The following is a 13,473-nucleotide window of genomic DNA, read 5'->3' as shown; positions in this document are numbered from 1 at the left end:
AATCGGCTCTAACCAACCCTCCTAATCGCAATGAGAATGCAAACTGGGATGTGGAGATCTCTCTTATGAAGAACTTAGTAATGAAGAATACTTCAAAGGCACAAGACAATAAACTCTTGCAAAAACGAAATCTTGTTTTATTATTAATCAAAGAATTATGTTTTACAATGGTGAATGGAGACTCCTTTGTATAGGGTAAGGAGTTTCATGAATTTAAGTAACTACCGAATAAAATAAAAATCAACTAAAGATAATCTTTTGATTCTATCCTAATTCCTAATAAAATAATAATAAACTAAAAATAATATTTTAACTTTATCTTATCTTAATTCCTAATAAAATAATAATCTAATCCTAAAAGATAATACATCATCCTATGTTAAATTATAGGGTAAACTATGAGAATAGTCTCATTTGTTTTCGGTATGACCGACTTGGGTCACCAATTTAAAATTAAGAATAAACGGTCCATAACATTATTAATTCGTTCGATTTTAGTCCTCAACCGTTAAGTCTCGTTAACCCTTTAACAAAAGTATTATGTGGCAATTTTTTTTTTTAAATCGCTTGTTTTTCTCCTTCTTCTTCCTCCTCCTCTTCCCCGTAACCCACTTCCTTCGACGATTTGCACATGAGACAAGTTTGCTCCCAAATCTATTGAACAATATTTTGTAATCCACTTCTTTTTCTCTTTCTAATCCAGCCCATTATTTAGTCTTTGTAAATTCATATGCCCACAAACTCCAAGCTTTTCGCAGATTTTTCTAGAGTTGAACACTTTCCAGTGTTGATTATGGAAGGCCTTGTAAAGTCTCCAAGTTGTTTGCGGGAAAGTCATATTCATAAATCAATATCTCACATTACACTTAATGCTGGAATTTTTCAATTCCATCAATAAGCAAATTCAACGAAAAAGAAAAGGAAATGAAATAATATTACTTAAAATCAATGAGGAGGTGGGAAGAAGGTAAAGGTTAATCATCATCGGTGTTAATAATTTGCTCGTTGTAGTGAATACAATGAATGTCGAGCATGTTCAACAATAAATTTTCACCGCAAAAATGCCAAAAACTCAAACCCATTAAATATATCAAAACAAGTGCAATCATGTTAAGAGTTGGTGAAAATGGCAAACCTATTGGGTATGTTCTTAACCATGACAGTGGTCCTTGAATCTTTACAATTAGTTTCTGACATGGCTTCTTCGCTTATTAAGAAACAATGATCAAATTTCCTCTCTTGTTTACCTTTCCACGTCACTTACAGTTAGTGACTTATGTGGATTTCTTTTTTATTTTTAATTGTCACATAATACTTTCGTTAAAAAATTAAAGGTCGAAGGATTAAAATCGAATGAACCGATAACTTTAAGGAATAAAATCGAACGGGCCGATAATGTTAGAGACCATGAACCTTTAATTTTTAAATTGGTGACCAAATGCGTTCAGACCAAAAACAAAAGGGATTATTCTTATAATGTACCTTAAATTACATTACAAATAATCAATAAAAAAATTGATAATTTATAATATTTATAAAATCTCGTATTAATCACGCATAAGAATTTCTGCATGTTTTGTTTTCACTAAAATGAACGTATTTTGAGTACTCGACATCGAATTGATACGTTTCAAGTACCGTTGAAAAGCTAAGAGACAGTCGATTGCATCTCCAAAAGATATGTTAACCAAATAACACCTAAATCCTATTCAAAAAGTCGTTGCAAATCTATTGTTATTTTGGTCCTCTTTTTGTTATTTTGGTCCTCTTTTCCAAGGCTTGCTTGTGTGAATCAATTAAAAGAGAATGGCCATCTTCCTTTGATATATACCTTATGGTGCATGTATCATTTGTCTCTCGAGGAATCTTCAAGAAATCAACAATGCATGCTTTGGAACAAAAGCGAGCAATAGCTCGAACTTCAGCAAAAGGGCTGGACACTTGTCTTAAAGTTCCTACATGTATGCTATTATTGTCTGATTCGTGTTTGTGTCGACACTTATCATCAACACATAAAATATTTTTTAAATAAAATTCCCACGTTATTATTTAATTTTGATCCTGGGCTATAAAATACAACCTGGGTGTTTAATTTTAGAAAGGAAACCCACAATGAGATCTTAAAGAGGTCTTGCATTGTAACGATGTTTTGGATTTTATATCTACATAAACTAGTCTACCAAAATGGAACAACCTCTATAACATAGTAAAATTACTAAGCCTAATTAACAGAGATACCACACATCACAAATATATATATATATATATATATATATATATCACATTCACGGGAAGATGACATTAGGATACCCTAGTATCTGTTAGGGGCTGTCTTCCTCGGTTCATTTACAAACAGTCTTCAATCTCTTAGCTGCCTGAATGAATCCCACAATTACCTGCAGTTCATCTATTTTCTGCACCAACAGATGATGATTTTTATATTATAATCACAAATCGTCTCATCCTTAATATTCAAACACCAAGTGTAAAAAAAAACTAAAACACAATTGTCTTAATGGAAACTTGGCAAGCGTTCAAGAAAACGTTTTCTACGAGGGATATTGTTAATTTCACAGCTCAATAAGACAATACAATCAGGTAAAATGAAATAATAAACAAAATCAAAGTGGGAGAGCAGTTACCTGTGACATGAAATGTCTCTGAACCACATCAACTAGTTGCTCTTTCGATGGATTGGGAATGGAATCTACCTGGCAATAGCAATAGCAAGCAATGACATTTAAACCATTTATTGTTTTACCGTAGATGTGCTACAGACAAGGTTGATAATTCTAATTACTTCTTTCTCCATGAAAAACTTACAAGATTGAAGTGTCGCCAATATCTCCATAAAGCAGCCATCTCTAGTTTGCTGAGGTCAACTTTCTACAGGGTAAACATAATAATGTAAATACATACTCAAGTAGCTTAACATCATTTGGCAGTACATTATTATGTTCAATAAATAAAAAAGAAAATATAAGCTCTTAAACTCATTTACCATGGACCCCCGGGGTGCAGAAACAGACCCCTTAAACTGTGAGTCACAAGAAAGAGACCTGCTCCCTGTTTTGTAACAAGACCCGAGCAACTTATGCATTTTACGCCTTGATCTGTGAGACTTTTGAGTGTCATCAGAAGCTGGAAATCAAAAGTTGAAACAAGCAGTATATATTTAAATAAGTGTTGGGGGACCAATCAAAAGATAAATCTGTTGGAATCAAAATATTGAAGCTCTCTACCTTACAGATTAAAACCCATTAAGCTTCCAAGATATAAAGGTCTCACACAAGACCCTAGCAGCTCAATATTCATAGTACCAAAAGTCGGTAAAAGTATAAGAAACATATCTTTTATACTTGTGAAAATTTGCACATATGAACAAAAAAGGAGGAAACAGGACAATTTAGACAAATTACTGACCGGTGTTGAAGATTGTTCTCGGTTTGAATTTTGAAACATATAGAACTCACATGAGAAACTAAAATTTGGAAGCAGATGCAATTTTTGAAATAACGAGATAAAAAAAAATAAACTCACCCATGTCTGATATGTTCCACTGCATGTTTTCAAATTCAATGTCATCGTCTTCTTCATTACCAGTAGGGGCTTCGATCACGCTGAGGGCATTTCTCTGTAGTTTTACTTCTATGCCATTGGTAAGAACCTGCGGTTTCATCAAGTAGGGAAACAAATATTACTATCAGCTAAAAGGTAAATGCCTAATGCCTATGCTCCCGATAAGTGGACGAACATGTAGACAAGTTTCGTGTTTTTTGGAATCAAAAGAACAGCCGGGAAATGGACATGGAAATCCTATTAAAATTTTAACAAATTAATTAAATCATAGCATTGGAAAACTACCAAGTCAAAATAGCTTAGGAACCTACAGGATTATGACAAAATTATCTGTTAAAATTGCAATTGTCAAATTGTCTTTCAATCCACTAGCTCAGCTACAGTTGAGAAAATAGCAAAAATGAAGATAAAAGTCTGAATATTTCCAGGAATCTAGCTCATGTAATCCACCAATGAATGTAACAGAAAACGGGGTGCGGTTTTCTTAAAAACCAAGGAAGCAAAGTTGAGAATGAAAATGATTGCAAGTTGTTGATAGCGGAAGGGCAGCTAACCCCCCCCCCCAAGAAATTCAAAATTCAGAAGAAGAAAAAAGGTTTCTTATTGAGCAACATTCTAAGATAAATCAATCAAGAATACATGAATAGCACCATCATGCAATAACCTCAATGTTAGATAATTTCATAATTTATCTCTTTCACAAAAATTATCATCACCCCAATGAAATCAAAATGTATTGTGAAAATTCTGAATATCATCGTACAATTGCTAAAACGATTCAAAAATAACAGATCCATTAACAGGCATTTGCATGCAATCGAAACCCACATCCCTAAACCCAAATCTGGATAAGTATGGAAAATTAATTAGATAGCAGAGCGAGTATCAAAATTGAAGTAAATTTAGACAAGAAACGACTAAACTTGCAATCTCCATGAGAAAATTAAACTTAAAAAACACAATGAAAAAAAAATATTATGAGAAAAAATCACCAAAAGGAAGAAAAAAAGACAAATATAAATAATTGAATAAGGGAAGCGTAAAGGTTTATTTTATCCTAACAAGCATTTAAAGTTAAAATTTCCTCGAATTGAATCCACATTACCTCAAAAAAAATCAATTTTAGGTATCTTAAATCTTTTAAAAAATATTTACATATAAAGAAAAAAAGAATTGAAGTATAAAAATGCCCAGATACAACTAAACCCCCTCCCATTTCCAGAAAAACTGAAAATAAATAACAAATAATTACCAGCCAATGCCATCCGCCAAGTCCAACAGCCTTCTTGACAACGCCTTGAAGACCAACGAGCACCGATTTAGTACGGTTATTTCCAGTGACGACCACCTTAGTATGACGTGGCAACACCGATAGCTCTTCTTCGCTACTGTCCCCATAGCTCTGTAACTGCGAGAAACCGTCGCCATTGACTGAACTCTCCATTGCCTCCAACATGTTTCTTTTCTTATAAAAGATTGCCCAACTCAGTGAATCAAACAGGAGTCAAACTCGGTTGAAAATGGAAGCATTAAGTATCAAAATTGCAATCGATCAGAAGCTTATGCATCGCTGGATTCGTACATGATGTTTTCGTAACCGAAAGATAGAGAAATCAATGAGGAATGTGCGACTTATCAGGAAAGTAAAAACACAGTTGAGAGAGAGAGAGAACAAAAGAGAAACAGAGAACATAAAAACCAGCTTATTGGCTGGTAACGTTATCAATCCGGACGACCTCAAAGGAACGAGTCATTCAACGCCACGTAAGGATGTTACAAGTTTTCTCTTTCAATCATGCGCTACAGAGAGCAAATGCCCGTAGCTTTGTTTTGCGGCAAATGGAGTTTGAGGAGAAAATCAAAATGACGGTCTCACCCCTTGTTCACATCTAAAAGTTTTGGAGCCAAGTTTAGAATTTAATATCTGTTTCTATTGGGGGTTGGAATTCGGACAACCTTATCCAATGGAAATCATTACACTTGAGCACTATAATTTAACGAATTTTGAGATGACTTGCCAAATAAAATTTTAAATAATAATTAAGAGTTAGTTACGAAAGCACATGACAACGGTACAAATTCTTTTTCTATGATCATTATTGCACTATGGGGTATAAACAAATCGAGTCGAGTTCGAGTATCGTTGAGTTCGATTCGATTCAAAAGTTCTGAAATGTAACTTGACTCAATTCGAAAATTTGTGAGTTTAAAATTTTTAAACTCGATTTTAACTCGAAATCCTGAATTGAAGCTCGTGAGCAGCTCGAAAAGGCTCGAAATGAATTTTTTTTCTTAAACTTAACTAGATTGAAGCCTCAAACTTGAACTTGAACCTTAAATATATGATAGTCTTACTGTATTTTTTTAAAAAAATCAACACATAAATGTTAATATTATTAATATTTATTTTAAAAAATAAAATATTAATATATTATATTTTCGAACTGCTCAAGAGCTTTTCGAGTTGAGTAGTAAGTAGCTCGTTTATACTCGTTAAGAATTCGAGTCAAGCTCGAATCGAGTCCATTCGATCCAAGTATTTATCGAACCTTAACCGAATCGATCTCGAATAACTCGCAATCTATTTCATCTCATTTATAGCCCTTCGAACAAGTACTCTTTAATTGACTGCAAATATGAAAAGGATTATTAAAATATGAATTACGATATTGTTTTTTATTTACGCTATTGATTACTAAAATTTAAGATTTACTATAAATTATACTATTGATTACTCAAATTTAAGATTTATTTCGTTTACTTATTAATTATTAAAAAATTTATATTTCTCAATATATAATTAAATTACTGTCATTAAAGTGACAAGACATTTTGGTTTTAACGAAATAGTCCAAAAATGTTTTTATATTTATTTATGTTACCGTAACATTTTTTTTATCACCATATCATAAAAAATGTATTTATTCGAAAGTCTCAACTCAACTATAAGAAGTTTTCTCATCAGCAAGTTATAATTATTACATCGTCTTTCATTTTATCGATCAACAATTTTAAAACCTAAAAATATATATAATTATTTTTAATATAACAAATATAATTAATTTTAAAAAACCGTATAGTAATCTAAATATATAAACATAATTTATTTTTAATTATTTTCGGAGTAATGGAAATTGAAATAGGGTCGGATGTGTAGGAATCGACGGTAGAAATGCCATTCATAACCAAACCTACGATTGCAACAACTCAGACACCATCTAATAACTTGTTTGTACAGATTAAAAGCTTTACAAAGCTCCCAGAATAGAAATGTCAACATTGTCGATCCTCAACTCTTATATTTAGAGTCATACAAAACACGTAGATGATACAACCACATCAGATGCACTTTCTTTCGGAATTTATTTGGCATCAAGATCCCTTCAATAACTCGTAAAATAAGAGCAAAAGCAAATCACTACAAAATAAAAAATTATCGTAAAAAATTTATAATAACATAAAATAAAATTTTAATATTATAAATAAAAAATAAAAATAAATAAACATAAATTTCAAAAATTACCTACTTAATTATTGGAGCAGCATTGGGGGTAGCCGCGTAAAATTATTGGGTAAAAATTTAATATTGATCTTCCTCCATCTAAATTGTGATCATTCGGAGAAATTTCAAGCAGTTCCTCACGCAAGTCGACCTAGATACCCATCGACAATACCAATAATAGCATTCCGTCAAACAGACTTTCCAACATGGAATGCAACATCTTCAAAGGTAATAGTCACCTTCCCACAAGAAAAATGAAATGTGTGTGTGTCTCCAACCTCTACTATTATAGCAATGCGTATTTATAGGAGTGATCACACCCCCTCCTAAGCAAGATTTAAGGAACATCACATTCTACAAGACGCAAGGTTCGGTGAAAAGATTCATATTCAAAACGAACTCGCACTTTGTAGGACGCGGGGTCGTGGAATCTAATTTCAAATTTCAATTTTTTACGAATGCGATAAATTTCCATCTCGGGCACATCACATTTTGTAGTGCGCGAGGTCATTTATTGAAACATTAAGGGGTTGTTTGTTTGCCTCTTATAGAACCATCCAGCGCTGAATGCTGAATCGTTAATCATTTAACGTGTTTGTTTCGCACCTCTGAATGATTTAGTGCTGACTGATTTAACAAAATAGTGTTGAATGATTCAACAAAATAGTGTTGAATGATTCAATACAGAAGTACATTATGAATGATTCAGAGCCATTATCAAACATGTCACATTCAGAACTAATTCATACAGAGTCTTTGCATCATTCAGCGCTTAATCATTCTGAAGTAAATAAAAAACTCCTAAATTGTATTCTCAAAAACGTGATTTTACACTAAATGAGACTCATGCTCAACAGAACACAAGGCCTTTAAATATGTTATATAGAACGCGAGATAGTTTTACCAAAAGAAGCATATTTTGTAGCTTGTACGATACAATGCATGCATGGGCAGGCAGCCCCGGAAAGGAAAAGGGCGTGGCCATAAGAGACATGAATTGATAGCGAACAACAGACAAAACAAGGGGCTTCACCTCATATTTTACTATTAGGGTGCGTTTGATTCATAGAAGGTAAGATTATAAATGAAAATTTAAGATTACTAGGGAATATGATTAATGGTTGTATTTTGTGTTTGGTTGGTTTAATAGGAATGCAAGATTATCGTGTTTAGTTAAAGAAATTAAAAATTATTAAAATATATATTTGACCAAATTATCCTTTTATATATTTATTTTTTAACAAGTTGAAAAATATTTATATATTTTCTTTAAAAGATTTAAATTCATAAAATTTATATATATGTTTTTTACAAAATTGAAAATATAAAAAGGTTTAGTGAAAGGGTAAAATTTTATTTTAACCCCTGAAATTTATATTAAATTTTAATTATAATTTTTTTTGTAAATCTAAAATATTTTAAGGATAAATTTGTAATTTAACATTCGTAGAATTTTTATTATTTAATGACAGGAGAATGATATTTTTGAAAAAAATTAAGGGCATTTTAGTCCAAAACTCCAGTAATCCAACAATACATAAGGAAAGGGAGGTAATGACATTCCCGGTAATATACCTCCAAAAAATCTACTATTTGTAATAAAACATTACCGAAAATGAGATTCCCGACCAATCAAATATTGGAATGTGAATTTTATTCCCACGAGAATCTCATATTCCAATCCACATTCCCTAATCTAAACATCCCTTATATTCTTTTGTCCTCTCTTTTACCCCCTCGGTCATTGCCATCTCAAACTGAATTTCACAATCAAATGTCCTTCATCTCACTATCACTTTTATCCCAATTTTTAGTATTAAATATCTTTACTCATTATTGTAATAGGTTTAATATAACAATTTTACCATTAGTTTTCGTAACTTTTTTTCCAAACAAAACCTAGAGTGAGAAAATATGACACAAATCAACCTCTAACACTATGGTCATTAAAATTGGAGGCGTTAAAGCATTTATTATAGTGAATATATTTATTCCCACATGTATAAATATAAAGTTGATGTTATTCGCATGGTTCTCTTTTTACCTAGCAAAAATAAAATAAAATAAAAACTTTTAATAAATATATGTTATAACATAACGATAACTTTGCTAAAAAATCGATTACGTTGAGAAATAACGAATCTGTTAATACGACAACTGCAAATGAGTAAAACTCTAACATAAGTGGAATTTAGGTAGTAGACATAGGATGAGGGATAAATTAGGTGAAAACGACGCCTGGTTCTTGTAATTGTTTTGTTAGGTAGTGTTAGTTGTGGTTATTTATTATGATAAAGCTCTGATCGTAGATGAAAATGTTTTAATGGGTTAGCTACTTAACCAGGACCGGTTCATTAGTTTTGGAAGGGCCTTAAACCCATTTTATGCAGCCATACAGTACTAAAGGCAAATTTAGTCGAATAGGCTAGGCTGATAAAAAAGATTGTCCATTAGACCATCCCAAAATTAATTTTAGATATGCGACAAATATTACAGAACATGAGAAATTCATCACGTCTACAAGACGAGTTGTCTAAATAATATTTTTTTTATTTAAGCTTATTATATCTAAATGATAAGTTTTAAAAAATATAATTTTTTATAATTAATCAATCAATTTTAATTTAATTAAATTAATTAAAATTAAAGGTACATTCTAATGATGCAATGAATTTATTATCATCTAATTGAAGATTAAATTTATTTATTTAAATTAAAATTATGCATAGTTTAATAAAAAGTATAAATATTGAAGGTTAAATATATAATTATATTTTTTCCAACAATCACATTAATTTTTCTATTAAATATTAACATGAAGTTTGATTAAAACATTTAAATAATTAAATGACCTGATTGATCAAATTAAAAATTGATATCTAAAATGAAAGAGGACAATAGTAAAATAGCAATGGTAGAATTTATCATTTTAAATAAATGTAATGTTGTTTTGCGCAAACAGATAAAAAGAAACCGATAAAAGCCCTGGTGTTAGAAACTGATCAGATGAGCTGTCTGATACTCTCTTCCTTCCTACCTTATCTGGTCATCCCTCGTAACACCACTCACGCGCCACCCCTTTCTGTCCCGCCTCCCCACGTTTTCTCTATATTTCCACGTGTTCCCATAATCTCCCGCTCACACACAACATCCAACGCTCTCAATTCCTCTCTTCTATATTATTTTTTATTGAGGCAAGCGTTGATGTACACGCCCGCACTATATAACTTCCAGAAAAGAAAAATCGGAGAGTGTGTATCTACGCTTTTCTTTTTTCAAGCGAAAGAAAAGCGTAATCCTCGTGAGCCTTTCCTTCCAGTCTGTTTTCCCCTTTAACAATATTTAATTATCGTCTACCCTCTCATCTGTATCTTCACAACTGTAGGTAAAATCAGAGAAATGACGTCAGATGGGGCGACGTCGACACCGACGCCGGCGCCGTTGCCAAGGAGGAAGCCGTCGTGGAGGGAGAGAGAGAATAACAGGAGGAGGGAGAGGAGGAGACGAGCTGTTGCTGCGAAGATATATACTGGGCTTAGAGCTCAAGGAAATTACAATCTGCCCAAGCTCTGTGATAACAATGAGGTTCTCAAAGCTCTTTGTGCCGAGGGTGGTTGGGTAGTTGAAGAAGATGGCACCACTTATCGAAAGGTATCTAATTTACCCTTCTCTCGCGTCCTTCCACTTTTTACATAATGGTAGATCTGTTCGAACAAGATGCAACTTTTCCCCCCTTCTCTTCTCCTTTTTTCGGGTTATAATCTAGTTTAATATTGTTCCCATCTTGATTTTATTTGGCTATGGTTTCTGGGTTTTTATCCTTTTAATTTGACATGTGTTAGTTCATTTTGATTTTGCTTCTGTTTGCTTGCTTGGGACATTGGGAAAAATAAAAGATTGTCATTTATGGAAAGAGCTGCTTCCGATTTGGCAAAAATCTATTGATCTGTGCTAAAAGTGAATTTTTATTAACTGGACTTTGAAGCTTGAACTACTTTTCTTGATTAGCTGCTATTTCTTGTCCTTTTTTGCTGTATGATGCTCTGAGTCTTGATTATGAAAAATTCCAGTTCCAGGTTGATAATTTCTGTGGTTTTTAATTGGATTTGTTGTTCAGGGTTGTAAGCCACCTCCAATTGATATACCTGGCAGTTCAGCTAAAATTACCCCGTATTCATCCCAATACCCTAGTCCATTATCTTCTGCATTTCCAAGTCCAATTCCTTCGTGTCAAGTCAGCCCTTCCTCCTCTTCCTTTCCAAGTCCCACTAGGACTGATGCTAATAACTCGTCTAGTCTCCTTCCGTTCCTTCAAAGTGCCATTCCGTCGTCTCTGCGTCCTCTCAGAATCTCAAACAGTGCTCCTGTGACACCACCCCTTTCATCTCCAACCTCAAGGAACCCTAAGCCAATTCCCAACTGGGAGGCCATTGCAAAAGAGTCCATGGCCTCTTTTAGCTACCCTTTTTATGCTGTATCTGCGCCAGCTAGTCCAACCCATCGTCAGTTCCTTGCCCCTGCTACTATACCTGAATGCGATGAATCGGATACATCCACTGTTGAATCTGGTCAATGGATATGCTTTCAAAAGTTTGCACCTTCTACATCTCAAGTGCCGACTTCGCCAACATTTATCTTGTAAAACCTTTGGCTCCACAAAGTTTACCCAACAATTGATTGGAGAGAAAGAGCGAGGTTCGGAGTGTCAGTTTGAAAGTGTACAGGTAAAGCCATGGGAAGGAGAGAGGATTCATGAAGTAGGATTGGATGATCTGGAGCTCACTCTTGGAAGTGGGAAAGTTAGGTGTTAAAATGAGGCTGATGGTCCAATGATATTGTGAATGTATGTTACAACAGAAGGAAAAGCCGTTTCACCTTCCTCATTTTCAGTTCTTGCAGTCGTATACCGAAGAGCATTCTCAGTCCTGTAGTTTCATCCACTCAGTTGAAAGCTCGAAATCATAGAACAAAGGTGGTTGAAGAGTCACTTTGTCTTCTGCATTGTTTCATTTCTGGGTCTATTTCAGTCGGTTGATACCCGTATTCCCTGGATGAATTCTTGGGGAATCGGGTTGTTTTCACAAGCATTATTTGTGGATACTGTGGGATATTTCTGGTTGTGATAGAGTTGCTTAATCTTTCCTTTTAGGCCTTTGTAGTCTTGGGTGAAACCGCAGAGAATGATATGGTTTTAGTGGTTTTGTACTGTTAATGGTTGAATAGAATCATTGATCTTGTTAGTAATCAATATTTCGATATTCGGTGCTGAGATTTCATTCTCTTTACGTGGCAATCACCTAACCAAGAAGCATATGAGTTGTACTACAACGGTAGGACTGTTCTCTTTTAACGCTGGAGTTGGCTGCCTCTTGAGTGGGGATGTCCCCCGACAAATCCCACGTTCACTACAACGGTAGACGCCAAATAATAATTAGAGAACATGTTTTAGATATTGCAAGACCAGTCTCCACTTCCTGATTGGAGTTGTCCGGCGTGGTCTTATCTACATCTCTTTGGTTGATTCAGCGTCGGACCTTCCATTCAAGGCATGGCCCATCCACCATGGTTTCATTTATCTAATTTTCTGTACTTGCATAACCAGATTGAATCTTTTTTCAACCAAATGATGAGAACAGAATCAGGTTTAAGGCAATAAAAAAGTAATGCTAATCACAGAGACTAATTCAAGGAACATACAGAAGAGGATGAAGAAAGAATAAAGGAATATAGCGGATCATCTGGTCATTGTCAGTCTCTTGCTACAAACTTCTCATTACTAACATCAGTGGGAGTAGCCAAGATGAAGGTATGAGATTAGGCATTCAGTAGTTAGACTAATTTCCAAATTTCTTATATATATTTAAATGACTTATTGACCCCTTTAAAAAATGTGTCGTCTTTTAAAAAAATAAAAAAAAATAAAATTTACTTTTCCTACACACAAGTCAATAATAATTTTCTCGAAATATTTTATCTTTTAAAATTTAACTCTACCTCACTCTAATCCTATCTTTTTATTTTATAAAATATTTAATATTAAAAAATTAAAAAACCATTCCCAAGATTTCGATCAACCAAATTCACCTATCTTTTTCCTAATTTTTTTCTATGAACCCTAATCTACCATCTTCATTCTTAAACAATTGTTGTTGTGAAAAATGAATCGAATCAAATCACATTCTAACAGTTAATGAAATTTGCTCATTGTTTTTTTTAGCTTTCAATGTTCTAATATTTTTAAAATTATTATTTGATATTGATAATGAGTTTATGGTTTTAATGTTTGAAATTATTGAAGATATTGAGTTGGTTTTAAATTTTGAGATAATTGTTGTTATTGCCTATGATAGGTTAATAAGTTCATTTTTTTCGTTTGAATAGTTACATTAACG

The 13,473-nt window shown here is 33.2% G+C and overlaps 1 protein-coding gene and 1 pseudogene across 1 annotated transcript; one reads left to right on the top strand and one right to left on the bottom strand.

The window, feature by feature from the left end:
• Positions 1–2,113: 2,113 nt before the first annotated feature.
• LOC120168148 lies at positions 2,114–5,258 on the bottom strand. Its single transcript, XM_039176969.1, has 6 exons — positions 4,832–5,258; positions 3,541–3,667; positions 3,002–3,141; positions 2,824–2,886; positions 2,643–2,711; positions 2,114–2,414 (listed from the first exon to the last, which is right to left on the bottom strand). The coding sequence occupies exons 1-6, from the start codon at positions 5,033–5,035 to the stop codon at positions 2,343–2,345; spliced, it is 675 nt and encodes a 224-aa protein (XP_039032900.1). The 5' UTR covers positions 5,036–5,258; the 3' UTR covers positions 2,114–2,342.
• Positions 5,259–10,412: 5,154 nt separating this feature from the next.
• LOC120168144 lies at positions 10,413–12,325 on the top strand (annotated as a pseudogene).
• Positions 12,326–13,473: the final 1,148 nt, after the last annotated feature.

This window comes from Hibiscus syriacus, unplaced genomic scaffold, assembly GCF_006381635.1.
Source record: "Hibiscus syriacus cultivar Baekdansim isolate YM2019G1 unplaced genomic scaffold, ASM638163v2 tig00111715_pilon, whole genome shotgun sequence".
In the NCBI taxonomy this organism is placed as follows: domain Eukaryota; kingdom Viridiplantae; phylum Streptophyta; class Magnoliopsida; order Malvales; family Malvaceae; genus Hibiscus; species Hibiscus syriacus.
The sequence above is the reverse complement of the archived record's forward strand: the minus strand, read 5'-3'. Positions and strand labels throughout refer to the sequence as shown.